General features: G+C 33.8%; 2 protein-coding genes across 3 annotated transcripts; both read right to left on the bottom strand.

The window, feature by feature from the left end:
- Nucleotides 1–1806: 1806 nt before the first annotated feature.
- On the bottom strand, nt 1807–6377 carry LOC105133176 (proteinaceous RNase P 1, chloroplastic/mitochondrial-like). The gene is made up of 6 exons (XM_011037038.1): nt 4734–6377; nt 4268–4357; nt 3986–4167; nt 2857–2977; nt 2250–2318; nt 1807–2150 (listed from the first exon to the last, which is right to left on the bottom strand). The coding sequence occupies exons 1-6, from the start codon at nt 5916–5918 to the stop codon at nt 2052–2054; spliced, it is 1746 nt and encodes a 581-aa protein (XP_011035340.1). The 5' UTR covers nt 5919–6377; the 3' UTR covers nt 1807–2051.
- A 4128-nt stretch (nt 6378–10505) lies between these two features.
- LOC105133175 (protein REVEILLE 1-like) lies at nt 10506–13935 on the bottom strand. Of its 2 annotated transcripts, none has more exons than XM_011037037.1 (6): nt 13539–13935; nt 12698–12835; nt 12492–12603; nt 12346–12407; nt 11799–12182; nt 10506–11699 (listed from the first exon to the last, which is right to left on the bottom strand). In XM_011037037.1, the coding sequence occupies exons 1-6, from the start codon at nt 13548–13550 to the stop codon at nt 10941–10943; spliced, it is 1467 nt and encodes a 488-aa protein (XP_011035339.1). In that variant the 5' UTR covers nt 13551–13935; the 3' UTR covers nt 10506–10940. The 2 variants fall into 2 exon arrangements, with proteins under 2 accessions (XP_011035339.1, XP_011035338.1); XM_011037036.1 differs by lacking the exon at nt 13539–13935 and adding an exon at nt 13304–13446.
- Nucleotides 13936–15243: the final 1308 nt, after the last annotated feature.

The following is a 15243-nucleotide window of genomic DNA, read 5'->3' as shown; positions in this document are numbered from 1 at the left end:
TTTTTTCTATCAAATTTTATTTTCATTCTTTTTATTGCTATCACTTTTACTTTAACAAATTTTTTAAATTGATATTTTTTCATGATTTTATCTTTGAAAATTAAATTGATTGGGGTTTAAACTTCTTAATAGAACTTAAGTCCAGGATTTCACAATTTGCAAGCTTTAGAGATTAGACTTGATTTAGAAGGTTTTCCTGGATTTGCTTGATTTTTTTTTTCTTTAGAGTTTTGCTTTTTTTTTTTTTTATGGTATGCTTGATTAGTTTTGGGTTCATGACTAGAGTTACTAGCTTCAAAGGTTAACGTGGATTGACTTTTTTTTTTTCAAGTTCTTTTTTTTTTAAAAAAAATTGATTTATTTCAATTTTATCTTTCAACATTTAATTTATTAGAAATTGGTCTTCCTCCCTTTATTTTTTCTTTAATTTCTATTGGGTTATCATGATCCTATACCCATGGTTGTAAAATTTGTGAGTTAATCGGGATTGACTCATATTTTTTTCCGTTGTTTTTTTAAATTAAATTTCTTTTTTTTCTTTCAGTATTGTTTAATGATTGAGCTTAATGATTTTATTCAATTTACTTTTGAACATAATCACCCTTGTATCATGACTAAATCAGAGATTTTGCATCTTGACTAGTGCAGGCTCGGTCGAATTTTTTTAACTTTTTTTTAATCATATTGTTTTTATAATTCAACATTTTATTTATTAGAGATTGGGCTAAAAATTTTGTTTTTTTTATTATGAATTTATCATATTCTCATTTAATTTATTGTGAATTAGTTTTTGAACTTTTTTCCTGTGTTTTTTTCTATGAAATTATCTCAATCTAATATTTATGGTCGTGAAGGTCGCAAGTTAACTCAGTTTAACTAGGTTTTTTGGTTGTCATATTTTATGAAATTATCTCAATCTAATATTTATCGCAAGTTAACTTAGTTTAACTAGGTTTTTTGGTTGTCATATTTTTTTTTTTGTTAGTTTATATATTGTTATTGTATTTTTTTAGTCATATTATTTAAATTACTAATTAAACCAATTATTTGATTCTTTTTTAGTCATATTATTTAAATTATTTTTTTCCTTGACATTCCTTTTTTACATCTAAATTTTTTTTGATCAGCCCAAATTTTTTTTGATCAGCCAACAACAGAGTGCAGGCCACAAATCTATTACAGACTATAACAAAAAAAGGAAAATTAACAATCAACACTCAAATTTGCGAACTACACCATCTTTCGGAGCTATTTCTCTCAAATCAAGCTTGCTAGAGAATAATTTAACAGTAACATCAGAGGCTGATAGATAGATTTAGAGGCTGTTAGTTTGGTTATTTGGTTCTACTTTATAATCCAATTAGCATCTGTAAGCTCTAAATGATCCTCTTGTACTAAATTTCTGCGTAAAAATCACATTTGGAGGGAGAGTCTAAGGTTGTAAAATTTTTCATTAGTAAATGCTTGCTCTCTTTTTAGTTGCAATCTTACTTTCATCATTTTGTCTTTGTTTGATTCTAAAATTAGTAATACTAATGTGTGTGTGTGTTTTAATTGCAACATAGCCCGTAAAGTATAGATTAGTAGTTTAAAATATTATCATTATTAATAACTCATCTTGCAGCTGGTCTGAGCAAACTGCAGACTCCAGGAAGGGTTTGCAAGTTACTTTAAATTCATTTATTATAAAATAAAGCACGACATCTACTTGCATTGCTTTCACACTCTCCCATGGAAGAGCCGACATCTGGATTCAACAAAGCAGAGCGAAAAACGTCCAGAACCGATTTGACTACCGGATGCTCATCGTCCAACCATTGTCTCTTATTTCCTCACTATTAAACGGAGGGAACATAACATTCATAAATAAAACGGCAAGAAGCAAAGTATCTTACTGATTCCACATGGTATATATAATGATCGAAAAATTCAGAGTGAAAATGTATGATATAAATCTCTCAATCCCTCTCTCTGATGCGAATACATGCTCGTTCATGCAAAAATACTTGCCAGGAATGGAACCCGTCCCTGCTGATGAGCATAATCATGAATCATCTTTTGACAGGTCGGGTGGCACACAACCACTGTCTTGGAGTCTCAAGATCATCGCCTGTGGTTGTTGGGACATGCCAACCACCATTTTCTGATTCCTGCATTAACAAAACCATCATATACCAAAATCTCTTAGAAATTCCGTGTTTTGATACAAAAGATTACCGAAATTGCACACTGCAGGTTGAACATCTCACCTGAATAACAATTGAATACGGGGGAGGCATGTGCAGAGCAATTCCAGATCGCGATACCGAGAGCCGAACCTGCAAAATTTTCAAAGAAAGATGAGTTTCTATAATGCATGGCATTATCAATTCTACTACCAATTATAGTAGAACATGTTTTTATTGATGAACTTCAATCAGTCACAGTCCTGGGTGGGTTCAAACTGGACACTCAGAACTCCAAGTAAACTTCAGTACAATCTGTAATGTCTTTTACGGAACACATGTATTAGTTTATATTAATTTCAGTATCCGTCTTAAGAAATGTGAGGGGAAAATGCTGAAAATATGAGGAATACTTGTATCCCCACAAGAAGCCGAATGCAATGGACCAACCGATCAAGCAACACAAGACTGTATAAAATAAATGGATCCAGAGGAAAACTTGGAAGCCAAACATGCACAACATCGTGGGTTTATCACCAGAAGGTACCTAGTTTAGGAAAAAAACATATAAGCTGAAATGAAGAGGTTTCCCCCACTTGTCAGTCAGATCAAAGCTAGTTTGGCAAATCCATGAACCAGCACAGCATAAAAGGTACATGCATGTCACATGCATCTAAGAGAGTTGAAGTACCTGATGCTTTTCCTTCCATCTTGGAAAAAAGGAAGTCCCTAGCAACTGGAACAAGTGGTCCCTCATTTCATCATTTGTCACCAGTAAACACTTGCAACTAACAGCAGCATATAACCAGTACCTGTAAATAAACATGGCACAAATTCAGCAAAGGAACTACAAAGGAGATAATGCCAAACAAATTGTTAGGATGCACCGTGGCACTTGGTTGTGATACTTTATAAAGTTCTATCCGATGACATTTGGTAAGAAAGATGATGGTTTTTAAAGATTCTACCCTGAATCCTCAAATATCAAATAATAGAAAACATTGCATACTCAACAAGTTGTTATCTTTCCTACTCCCAAAACCTATGGCATGCAGCAGAAATAGCAGTTCCGCTTGTTAGGACAGACCCAAACCCCACCTCTAGACAGAATGAATTAATGTAAAATTTGATCCTTTGATACTCCAATCAATAAAAATAATTACCTAGCATAAAATCCTAGATTCAAGTTTAGATTTCCAATAAAAGAGGATGAAAAATAATTCATCTAGTATGCAGTGTTGAGAGAAGAATTTTCTTGGATTTCCACACATCCAAGGCAAAATTATTGGGATTGGATACGTTTCTTGCTTCTTTGTCCTGTAACTTGAGGGGCATTTCATTGGCTATTATTCAGAAAGATTGAAGCGTTCTTCTGGTTCAGCTTCACTTCTTCTTTTTCCAGCAACCAAATATATTCACTAAGAGGTTATAGTGCATTCTTTTTGTGGCTAATAAAGTTGTCAGAGAGAGAGAGAGAGAGAGAGAGATTGGACGTCCAACACTCATGCTAACAGGTTGTGATTTGTTGAGAGTTTTGAAAGAGGAAATAATTGCAAGAACTTCTGGTACTGTGCCATATATGCAGTCTTTTGGTGTTTCCAGACAGAGAGTTACGCAAAACTTTTAAATAATTACACAGCATGAGACATGTATGATTTTGTGGAAGCTTTAATTGCTGATGTTTACAGGGACTGGAGTGCACTTATTTTATGATTTTGGTTCTTAGTTTGTCTTCAATGCAGACTTCATAGCAAAGAACATGCAAAACAAGGCAAGTACATAAGAATATAAATCATACGGTTCATAAAATGCACTCTCACCAATCATCATTGGAACCAGCTGGAGTAGCATAAAGTGCTCCAGAATTTTTCCATCTCTCTAGCAATTTCTTGTTATAAGGACTCTGAGCTGGACCCCCATTTAAACGACTTTTGTGCAAAATAACTAGTGGAAATTTCTTGGATGGACTCATATCATGTAATCGATTTACAACATTATTAAGCTACAAAACAAAAGAAGCATTCAGCATCCCAACAGCATACCCTTCTCTGAAGAACAATAAGAGATGTAATCTCATAAAACTTGCTCAACATGCCACTTACCTGGGAAAAGTTGAAAGTCTGTTGATTGATAAGACTCACATTAGCTCCATCTACAACTGCATCAAAGGGACCATGCTGCTGCAGCCACTCCTGAATCAATTCACTGCGTACATCAGTTATAGCTTGTTGGCAATTATTTTAAAGTATTGTTATCCTTAAGAATAAACATACAAAGTGAGCATCCATCATTTTCTATTCTTAAAAAAATCCAATAACCCCAACAAGTTACGTATTATGTTAACATTTTGATATGGGAAGAAGAATCTATTCATAAACAAACTAGTGATATAAGAGTGATCACATAGACCCATAGAGCCAATTCTTGTAATATGAAGCAAATTTTGATTAAAGTTCTCATATACAAACTCTTTTTTGTGCACAAGCGGTGGCAATGTGGAAACCAAAAGCATTAAATTGATCAATCATTCACTGAACCTTTTGTTAGAGACAACGAGTGGTGTCATACCTGGAACCGAATGAAATCAGCCTTAACCTCTCTTCCAAAAGCCAACTTGGATAATGAGATAGCAAAGTTTTCTGTCTCTCTTGGGTCGATATCAATACAAGCAAGTCTCTCACCACAAGAACCACAAACACCCTTCTTGTCCATTTGAGTCCTGACCACTCTCCACTGTCCATGCCCTAACCATCCTTGTCCATGCCAACCTCCCCCTCCCCTTACAACTCCTTCCTTCACCTTGTTCACATCCCAATCCCCCTTCCCAATTTTTGCAGCATGCTCAGACTTAAACCAATCTTCAATAACCTCTACAGTTGACTCCATAACCTGCCTCACAGAGGTTCGCAACCGATGCATCAATTCATACATCTTGTCAGCATTGTTTACATCAGCACTAATTTTCAAAAGAGATGAAAGTTCAGTTTCTTCAGCCACAACCCCAGATTCAATCATATGTGCATCAACTTCATAAGCTTTATCAACCATCCCTTTCTTACAAAATCCAAACAAAGGTGGACCATAAGACCTCAGCTTCGGCATAATACCAAAACCCTTCATTTGCTTTACCAAATCAAAAGCCATTTCTGGATCTTCCATTACAGAAGCCAACCTCGCTGCATTTGTAAATGTAGCTTCGTTAGGAGGAACTTTATCAATAATCATCTGCTGAAATATCTCGAAACCCCTTTTACAAGCCAACTTCAAATCACTTCCATTTTCACCTCTATTTTGAGAGCATAAATAAAGCATCACATTATAATGGTGTTGATTAAGCTCAACCCCATTCCTCCTTGCCTCATCATACAACCTAAGCCCTTCAACAACATCTCCAACTTTCGAACACATATCTAGCTTAAACCTAAGCACTCCCTCTGGTGCATCTCGCCGCGCTTTCTTTTTCAACCTTTTAGAAACTACATTCCCACCCACAGCTTTCTCATCACTCTGCGATGTCGCAGAGATTGCCGAGTTGCAAAATGTGGCCTTTTTCTTCATGAACAAATTATGGGCTCCAATAAAGTTTGAATCTTTTATGTGTTTTGCAAATAAATGACTATGATTACAGCAGATGGGGCTATTCTTAAAGAATGAAAGAAAATGAGTTTTCTTAGTGAAGTAAGAGCAAAGATTTTGAGAGGTTTTTGCATTAAAAGAAGGTGCAAAAAAAGTACTGCTTCTACACAGCAGCATTACAGACAGATATTGATAATTTCCTCTTTCAAATTATTGTGTTTCTACCAAGCAACAATCATTAAAACTAAATTAGCAACCATAGACTACAAGAAATTAACCAAAAATAATTATTTTTGGGAGACAAAGTTTCTTCATTTTTTAGCAGAAGAAAACATTAAAGTTTCAATTTTGATGCAATACAGAATCAGAAAATCAGTTGCTTGAGAGAAAGAGAAAACCTTGAGGTTCTGGGATTCTTTGAAATCCATGAATTAGGACTGTCATAGCCAAAAACCCTAGGATTTAGGATTTGTGGAGAAGAAGAAGGTGCTGCGTCAGCTGTTTGATAAAACCGGATCCTAAAGGACAAGTAATGTGGGTTGAGTGTTTCGAGCCAGATAATCTCTGAGCACTATGGTGACTGGGTAATGTATCTGTTCCTTTCCATTTTAACCCCTTTTTTTTCTAGAGATTTCATAGGCAAGGATAATCCTTTTGCCTTTGGATTTTATACATGCTGCTGTAACTCAATTTTAACCGTTAGTTTTTAATTTAATTTTAAAATGTAAAATTAAAAATTTATTTTAATAAAAAGAATGATTTATCAGCTTATAAAAATTAGAGAATATAATATATTTTTATCATTTTATCTTTATCATTAAAATAAGATTAATTATCCACTTTCAAATTTAATTTTTGATTAAATTTAAATTTAAAAAAAAAATTTAGAATTTTATTTTACACGGTGGAACTCTTTCATACTAGATACATATCTTAATATATAAATACATAGGAGGCAATTAAAAAAAAAAACAGGGGAGGAAACAAAATACAAAAATATATATATATATAGGGAGACATTGCAAAAAAGGAAAAAAAAAGAAGAAAAACATTACCTAAAACAGAAAGCGGGGGGCGGCGAAACCTATACTAGACGCCGCCACCCCGCCCCCCCAATCAGCCCTTCCATATTTTTTTCTTCTCTTCTTCCCCGGCGCCTCCAGATCCTTCACAGAACCTGCCCACTCCTCAAGTTTTATTCCTCTCGAGACAAGATGTTGCACAAGCAGTACATATTATTCCATGTCATGGGGACGTTGAGACCGGTGTTGCTGCAGCAGGATAGCCAAGGAAGAGAACGTTCAAGAAGTTCAGTTTCAAAGGATGTTATCTGGATGGTCTTTTGGAAAAGTCTACTGACGAGCCTGTCAAGCTATTTCCTGCAAATGATCACGGAAAGGAACAACCCAGGACCAACAGACGGGCACGAACACAGCGGCACCAAGCAGAAGACCAGGGAACGAACAAGGACCAACCACACAGGAAACGAATGAAACAAAGAGAAATCAGGGACATGCATAGGACTAACTGAGGGGAGGGAATACCGGAGGAAAGCAAGAGAAAACAGAGGAGGAGAGAACAGCCGGCCACCACACCTTCATCATCGGCTTCATGCCTTCGTCCAGAACAAGTAAGCTCCCCGCCCCAAGGATTTATAATTGCATGGGTACTGTGCGAAGGTTATTTTAATTACGCACCGTGCACAGCATGCGTGAACGGTTCACGCATGCGTAATTTGGTCTGGGCCGATTACTGGTTTGAGTCAAGTTAGGTCTGCTGGATCCAGCCAGCTCATATAGCTGGGCTAGAACCAACCTAATTTAAAAAAATAAAAAGTAAAATTTATTTTTTACAAATAAAAAGTAAAATAAAAAATATAATTTTGTTTTTTTAATTCAAATTTTACTAATTTATTCATTGAGCTAAAATCAAAAACATTGTATTTTTTGAGTTACGTAGTATTTATGAAAATTAGAATTAAAAATATTCATAAAAGAATATTCATTAATATTAGAGTTAAGAATATTATAGAAAGACTATAAAAGTGGAACAAAAACAAATATTTAGAAATTTAAAATAAAATCAATAATGTAGTCTTCCTTAAACAGGAAATTTAAAGAGTGATAATAACTTTTATTTTACATAACTAGTCTTATACTGTAGAATCTATGTTGACTAGTTAGGATCTCTAGTGATCATAAAACTAGATAGCGACTCCTTGAACTAGACCTTATCCCTTAAAAAACAAGATGTTAGATATCTTTTCTTTTTCAATGAAAATTTTTAAAAGTCATCATAATATCCGAGTGTGACACAGGTCATCCATGATTAATATAGGTTTATTTATATATTTATTTTTTTGCTATGAGATATTACATGAGAAATAAACTTGATAATTAAATTAAATTAAATTAAAAAATAAATATTGTTACTATGTAATTGTATAATATATAAAATTAATCTTGAACAAGAAAAAATCTATGAACTATGTATTGAGGGTAAAGTGGTCATTTTACCAAAACACAATTGTGTTTTTACAAATTGTATGGAATTAAATTAATCATTTTATATTTTTATAGTTAAATTACTTATTTAACTCTTATATAAGGGCTTTTTTGTTATTTTATACTGGTTTTATTGTAAATTTTAAGAGTTCTCATGAGCATTGTTTTAATTAACATTAATTAAACATGATTAAAAAAAGTTAATGTTGTATTCGCATAAGCATGCGGGCAATTACCAGGTCATCTAAATGGCGTGTGTGGAGCCTTTAGGGACAATGTTTGAAAGGTCTCAGCACTTTTAATACAATGAGCCGGTGTGTGCCCTTAAAGCGTATCGGGATTGACATCGACAACTATTTATTTTTGTTTTTTCTCTCTCAACCTTCAATTTTGCATTAGCCCCGTAAAAAAATCACACCAACCCTTACAATTTATTTCTCCTTCACATTTGATTTTTATCCTTTTAATTACTATTTTATTATTTTGAATAAGCTGTGAAATTATAAATGTTCTTTAATTTCAACTCTTTTTATTTCTTGATCTTTCATATTGGGTCTTTATTTTTTTATTGTTATTTTTTATTTTTAATAAGCTATAAAATTACAATTATTTTTCAATTTTAATCCCTTTTATTTCTTGATCTTTTCAATTAGGTTCTTATTTTTTTTATTGTTATTTTTTATTTTTAATAAGCTATAAAATTACAATTATTTTTTTATTTCACCTCCTTTCTTTTTTTTTTCTTTCACATTTGGCATCTATTCTTTCGATTGTTATTTATTTTGTTTGGGATTATTTTTTAGGTTTTTTTTTCTTACAATTTCATCCTTTATGAGTTTTTTCTTTCAAATTTGATCTTTATTTTTTTGTTGTTATCTTTTTTTCTTTAGTAATTTTTTTGAAATGGTATTTTTTTTCATGATTTCATTCTTTAAAATTAAATTAGTTAGGAATAAAGTTTTTTAATCAACTCTTTTTCAATGATTTCATGAGTTGCAAGTTTTAGATATTAGATTAGGTTTAGAAGGTTTGTGTGGATTAATTTGTTTTTTTTTCTTTTTGAAAGATAATATTTTTATTGTTGATCTTCTTCTTTATTTGAGTTTTGCTTTATTATTTTTTTTTATGGTTTTTCTTCTATGGAATTACTCTCAGCTTCATGACAAAAATCACTGGTTTTAAATATTAACGTGGGTTGATTTTTGTTTTTATGGGTATCTTTTTAAAGTTAATTTATTTTAATTTTATCATTTAATATTTAATTTATTTGAAATTAATATTTCTCCTATTATTTTTCCTTTGTTTTTTATTAGATTATCATGATTTTATGTTAAGAGATAATTTGATCCAACCCGCGGTAGAGCACAAATTATCATTATCTATCTAAATCTTTTCAAGGTTTAAGAGATAAAATGGTTGTAGGACTTAAATTCAATAATTTTTTATAAAAAAAAAGTACATTGATATTGTATAATTTAGTGGAAATAAAATTTCATTTACCTATCAAGTTTTGAAATGTTACGAAATGTTACAGTTTGTTTTATGAATTAATGCAAATTTTTAAAATTGATAAAAAGACTGAACTTTAACTTGTCCTCCTTACAAAATTAGAATAACAATTCAAGGCCAAGATTTTAAGGGCCGGAAATTGAGCAGCAAGGTCCTTAAACACTTGTCCTAAAACTTCTGTTATGTTACAAAACTTTAACTCCAACACCTCCAGATTCCTGCAACCAGCCATGCGATGTGGATGAAACTTCTAACCAAACCAAAGGGATTTGGGAAAACAAAAGACAAAGGCTTCAAAACATCAATTAGCTAGTAACTCTAACATACCAGAAAAGACAAGACTGTTACTCTTTCCTAAACGCACAAATCTTATACCATTGACCTCTAGGCTAATGCTAGAACTACAATCAAGACAGGACTGTGAATTTATGACACTGCAGCTTGCATTGCCTGAGCCAGGTTGAGATACCCTCCACGCAGCATGCATGGCAAAAGGAGACAATATGGTAAGACAGATTCATAGATTCCGATCAGCCTTCGTTGCTTTAGGGTAAACACAGCAACTCACTTAACCAGTTGATCTTAGCTAACACCCTTTTCTTGGATGGATTTATTCTCTTCTTTATTGATGAAGAATCTTGCTCTGCCCTAATCTGATAAAATAACAGGAGAAAATGCTGACTAATTTCTCATTCCAATCATGGCAAAATTGCAGTGATGGTATACCTTGTATGCGCAGCAAGAGGAGACAATAGGGAAAGACAGATTCATAAATACCAACTGACTTAGCTGCTTGGAGGTAAATACAATAGGTACTGCTTTATGATATTGTACAGAGGCCAAAACAAAACTAGGGGACTAAGGGATTCATAGTTCAAAGAAACAAAAGAATTTAAGAGATTAGAAAGCTAATCCAAAGGATCAAAAGGGAAAGAAAAAAAGCTTGACAGAACATGATGCATACAACAGAAGGCGGAAATAAAGATATAAACAGTTGAAGGTGGAAAAACTAAGTAACTAGATGAGAATCTAGAGAGTTTATGAAGATGGCAACTGCCTAAGCACCATTCCCCCTCTCACTCCGAGTCATCCAGCAACTGGCATTCTCACAGTCCATCACCCTCAACTTGATCAAAAAGGCTCTATGTTCTAGTTAAGGGAAATTATGACTGACTGATGAGGCTAACTACAGGCAAAGGCGGATTCTTTGCTCTTCCCTCTCTTCACTGGTTATTGTTGAGGATTGGCTGTCTCTTTCCGCAATACGTTTCTTGTAAGGCACAAACCCTTTAGGGCACTTTTCATTGATCACTTCTGATCCAGATGAGGCTGATTTCTTGGTTAGCTTAAGCTCAAAAATTGGGGATATCTCTTTTTCCTCGTAAGAAAATTGTTGACTTTCGGTCTCAGCATCCATGTTTTTATCTCCGTTTTCCCCTTCACTCACTGATCCAGAGGTGGAACCAGTCCAAGATACTTCCTTTGGAATCTCTTTATCTTGGACTTCATCTCCTTTTGAATCTAAATTTTCTATTGCGTGCTCTTTCTTGTGAAATGGTATGCAAGGAAATGGCATGGCTCCATAAAATGTCCACCAAGGCAGAGTAGCAGAGTCATTTTGTGCAGGACTTGAGTTTTCCTTTTGAAATTTCATGTAACATAATGCTCCATGAGATCCATGTGGCAAAGGACTCCAAGTGGATTCCCCATTCCTGGACGGAAATTCTGCAGCCACATTGTTCAGTGTTAATGGTCGCACAAGTTTTTCTTCTGCAGTGTCTAGTGTAGACAATTTAGAAGTTCCCACGTTTGGAGAAGATGGTTTATGGCATTCTGTAACCAATACTGTCCATCCGAAGAGCTTCAGACTTCGAGTTGATGTTTCCTCAACAACAGGTTCTTCAGAAGACACATTTTCTTTGGGAGAGGAGTCAAGTTTCTCGACCTTCAAGCAAACAGAAAAAGACATTTAGGACAACCTGAGAACTTTTAAGACATTGAAAGCAGAGTAACATTCTGATTTGTTATAGGAGCAAACCAATACCTTGGGAAATTGCTCATCAGGAACTGAACTAGCAGTTGCTGGTGATGGATATCCATCCTCTTCAGGAGACGAATCAGCATGATGAACACCACCAGCAAATGAAACTGGTGATAAGCTGTGGTTTGCTGTGTCTGAATCAGTGGAACCAAGGGCGTCTGAACCAACTGCAGACAATACTGATGTTGGAGATTGGTTTTCCTGTTCTGAAATGGAAAAATTTGGGGAAGAAGACCTTAGTGACTTCTCAGGAATAAGGAGCTCTTTTTCTAGAGGATGTGCCAATTTGCGGGGGTAAGGATGCATAGGTTTTCGCTTTGGTCTAGGAGGAGGAATTTCAATTGATTCCACTGAGCTAGTGTTGCTGTCACCAGACTCACGCACAACCTACCCCGAATAAAAATACATTGTAAGAGCAACATCAAGCATGAAAAATGAACCCATCGAAGATCATTCACACTCCTCGGGTTCGTCAAAAATCCAACCTGCTTTAATTGAGGGTATTTATATATTATGGTAGAGAGCAGATGCTGGAATAAGAGCAGTAAACCTTAGAGAAGAATTTCTGAGCATGACTTCGAATCTGAACTGCAGTCTTTGTGCCAACATGCTCTGCCAAATGAAATACACGATGATTTAGATTCGCAAGTCAACGAACAAATAAACTTAATTAAGAAACTCGACAATCAATTATACCTTCAATCCGTCTCCAAGCGCGACCATAAAGCTTTAGAGCTTCAAGGAATTTCTTATGCTCTTCCTCTGTCCATCTTTCTCTTTGCTTCGTGATGGTGTATGGTTTCCTCGCCTAATTACAAAAACATCCATAGGATGGGTATCAAGTAATAATTGTGGAGAGTTATATCAAACACAATTCTCATTCGACATGTTAAGAATAAAACCTTTGGAGAGGAGAAATCGCTCCCACAAGAGAATTGCTCCTTTATTTGCTGCCCAGATGCATTATTTAGTGTAGCACTCAGTGAAATTCCATTGCCTGCTGGGAGAACCAGATTCAGTCGAGTCCCTCCACACTCATCCTGCATCAAATGTGGGAAACAAAGACATCAGAAAGGTATCCCAGTTTCCACCACTACCAGTGCTAGCACGCAACTCTGTATTAAGTACACACGATTCTTTTAACTTGCAGAAAATTCAATATCCATTAAAATTCATTAATTGAGCTGCTACAATAAAATTCAACAAATCAAAGAACCAAATGAGTATCATACTTCATAAATCTATCTAAAACACAATTAAAATAACAGTTACAATGTGCTTATGCTCCTTTATCTTGCAAGACAAAAAAAGGCAAAGAATTGATAAATAATAAATGTTCACCAAAGCAGCAACTACCTGAAACTTGAATATCAATTTCCCAAGAACAACTACACTCATAAAGAAACTTGCTCGTGTAACTCTATAGTCAGACAAAAGACAGCTAAACATCAACAAGAATTTTGCTACTTGCCACAGACAGTCACCTTTCCGACCAGACAACTTCTTACCACATGAATATTATAACTCTTTGTGTCAAGAATAAGACTTTTAACACAGGTCTTCATAATATGGTCTCCCTTTTAGATCCATCTTTCCTTAATTACAGTAAGTCAATTCTTGCAAACAACCACAACCACAACAATAACAAACAAAAAAAATTCATCATACCCTTTGGAGTTACAAAATTTATAAATTAAATGCACTGATCCAAAAAATAAAATCAAATAAAGTTCATTCTCATACCTGAATAGCCATAGCCGAAAAAACCGTTCAAAAAATCGTAGTAAAGGCAACTCCTATTGTACCCTTCTTGATGATATCTTCCTCGAATTCATAACACAACATAATAATTCCAATAAAATATCCCTCCGTCTCTCAACTTTCACTTGCTCTCTGACAACACAAAAAAAACCTGACCTGACCCTTCAAAGCAATGAAGTCATACCTTGATATTCGAACAAAAACCCTCTACAAAAACGTAGAGAGATTAAAACTTTTGGCTTCAACCAAGCTAAAAAAGGAAAACCCAGAAGAACTAAACAAGCAACAGAAGGAGAAGTGAAGAAACAGAGAGAGAAAGGAAGGAAGACAGAGAGAGAGAAGCGTGTGAGTCTGTATGTCTACTCGGCTTGTGATGGGAAAACGAAAAAGGAAGAGGAAAATAAGAGAGGAAAGGAAAGGATGCCACGTCAGAAGTGATTTTTTATTCTTTTTTTTTTTAAGATAGAAAGCTCGAGAATTGAATGGAATCTTGTGGCTCGCGTCAAAACAGCAGCAGAACACGTGGCATTTTATTTTTTATTTATTTTTGCATCTACCCTTTTTATTAGGCAGGCATGTTTAATTTGGTGGACAAAACAATGCACGCAAATTCTTTATGTTTTTGTAGATAAATAAGCAAATAAATAAATAATTTATTATCCATTCTTGCACTTGCCACTGTATTATTTCCCCGTCTTGCTCTGTAATTTCTTTTAGTATTTTATTTTCCTCATAAAAATAAAAATAGTACTTCTCTTCAGAAAAAACAGTCCACTTGGGCTATTATTGTAGGGAGGAGAAAATTAGTTGCTACTCATGGCAGGAAGTTTTTTAAGAAAAAGAAATGGTTAAAAATGAATTTGATGTTTAGAGATTAAAAAAATGAAAATAAAAATATTAGAGTGATAATAATTTAACTTAAGTATAGATGAGATTATATATATATATATATATATATATATATATATATATATATATATATATATATATATATATATATAGGAGTTGGATATTGTAAAAATCATAGACGGGGAAGATGCAGATATATCCTAGGGTGGACCTCTAGCATGTGTTATAGGTGTCATGTCATCTTTATGCTCAAGATTTTATGTACCATAATATTCTATATGACATCATCTTATTAATAATTTTGTAGGATATCACTCTCATTCTTAAAATGCCGTTGCATATCTCTATTTATATTTTTTTAATTAAATATTTTTTTATTTTTAAAAACTAATTTAATAATATCTAATTTCTCTTAGGTTTTTTCAGTTTTATTGAGACAAATATTAGGAGCTAGCCTTGTTCAAGGCAGCTTAATTTCTTGTTAATTTATTCTAATTAATTGAATTGTTTTCATGAAAGAAAGACAACTTGTAGGCAATTCATGGATGAGTTTTCAAAAGCTCCAACTGTCTCCCATCTTTTTGTTTCACTAAGAGTCATTATAGTATCATTCTTTATTATACCTGTGATTAAAATAGTATTTTTATTTTTAAATTTTTTTTATACCAGCATATAAAAAAACTTAAAAGCATAAAAAATAAAAATTTTAATTTTAATTAAAAAAGCAGGCTAAACACTTTGAAATTTGAACCGCCCAGCCAATTACACGCTTCTTCGTATTTCCAGCTCATCACTGGAAAGTGCAAGAAGCATAACTTTATTGATCTTTCATGAACAT

The sequence above is a fragment of the Populus euphratica genome, unplaced genomic scaffold (assembly GCF_000495115.2).
Source record: "Populus euphratica unplaced genomic scaffold, PopEup_1.0 scaffold110.1, whole genome shotgun sequence".
NCBI lineage: Eukaryota > Viridiplantae > Streptophyta > Magnoliopsida > Malpighiales > Salicaceae > Populus > Populus euphratica.
The sequence above is the reverse complement of the archived record's forward strand: the minus strand, read 5'-3'. Positions and strand labels throughout refer to the sequence as shown.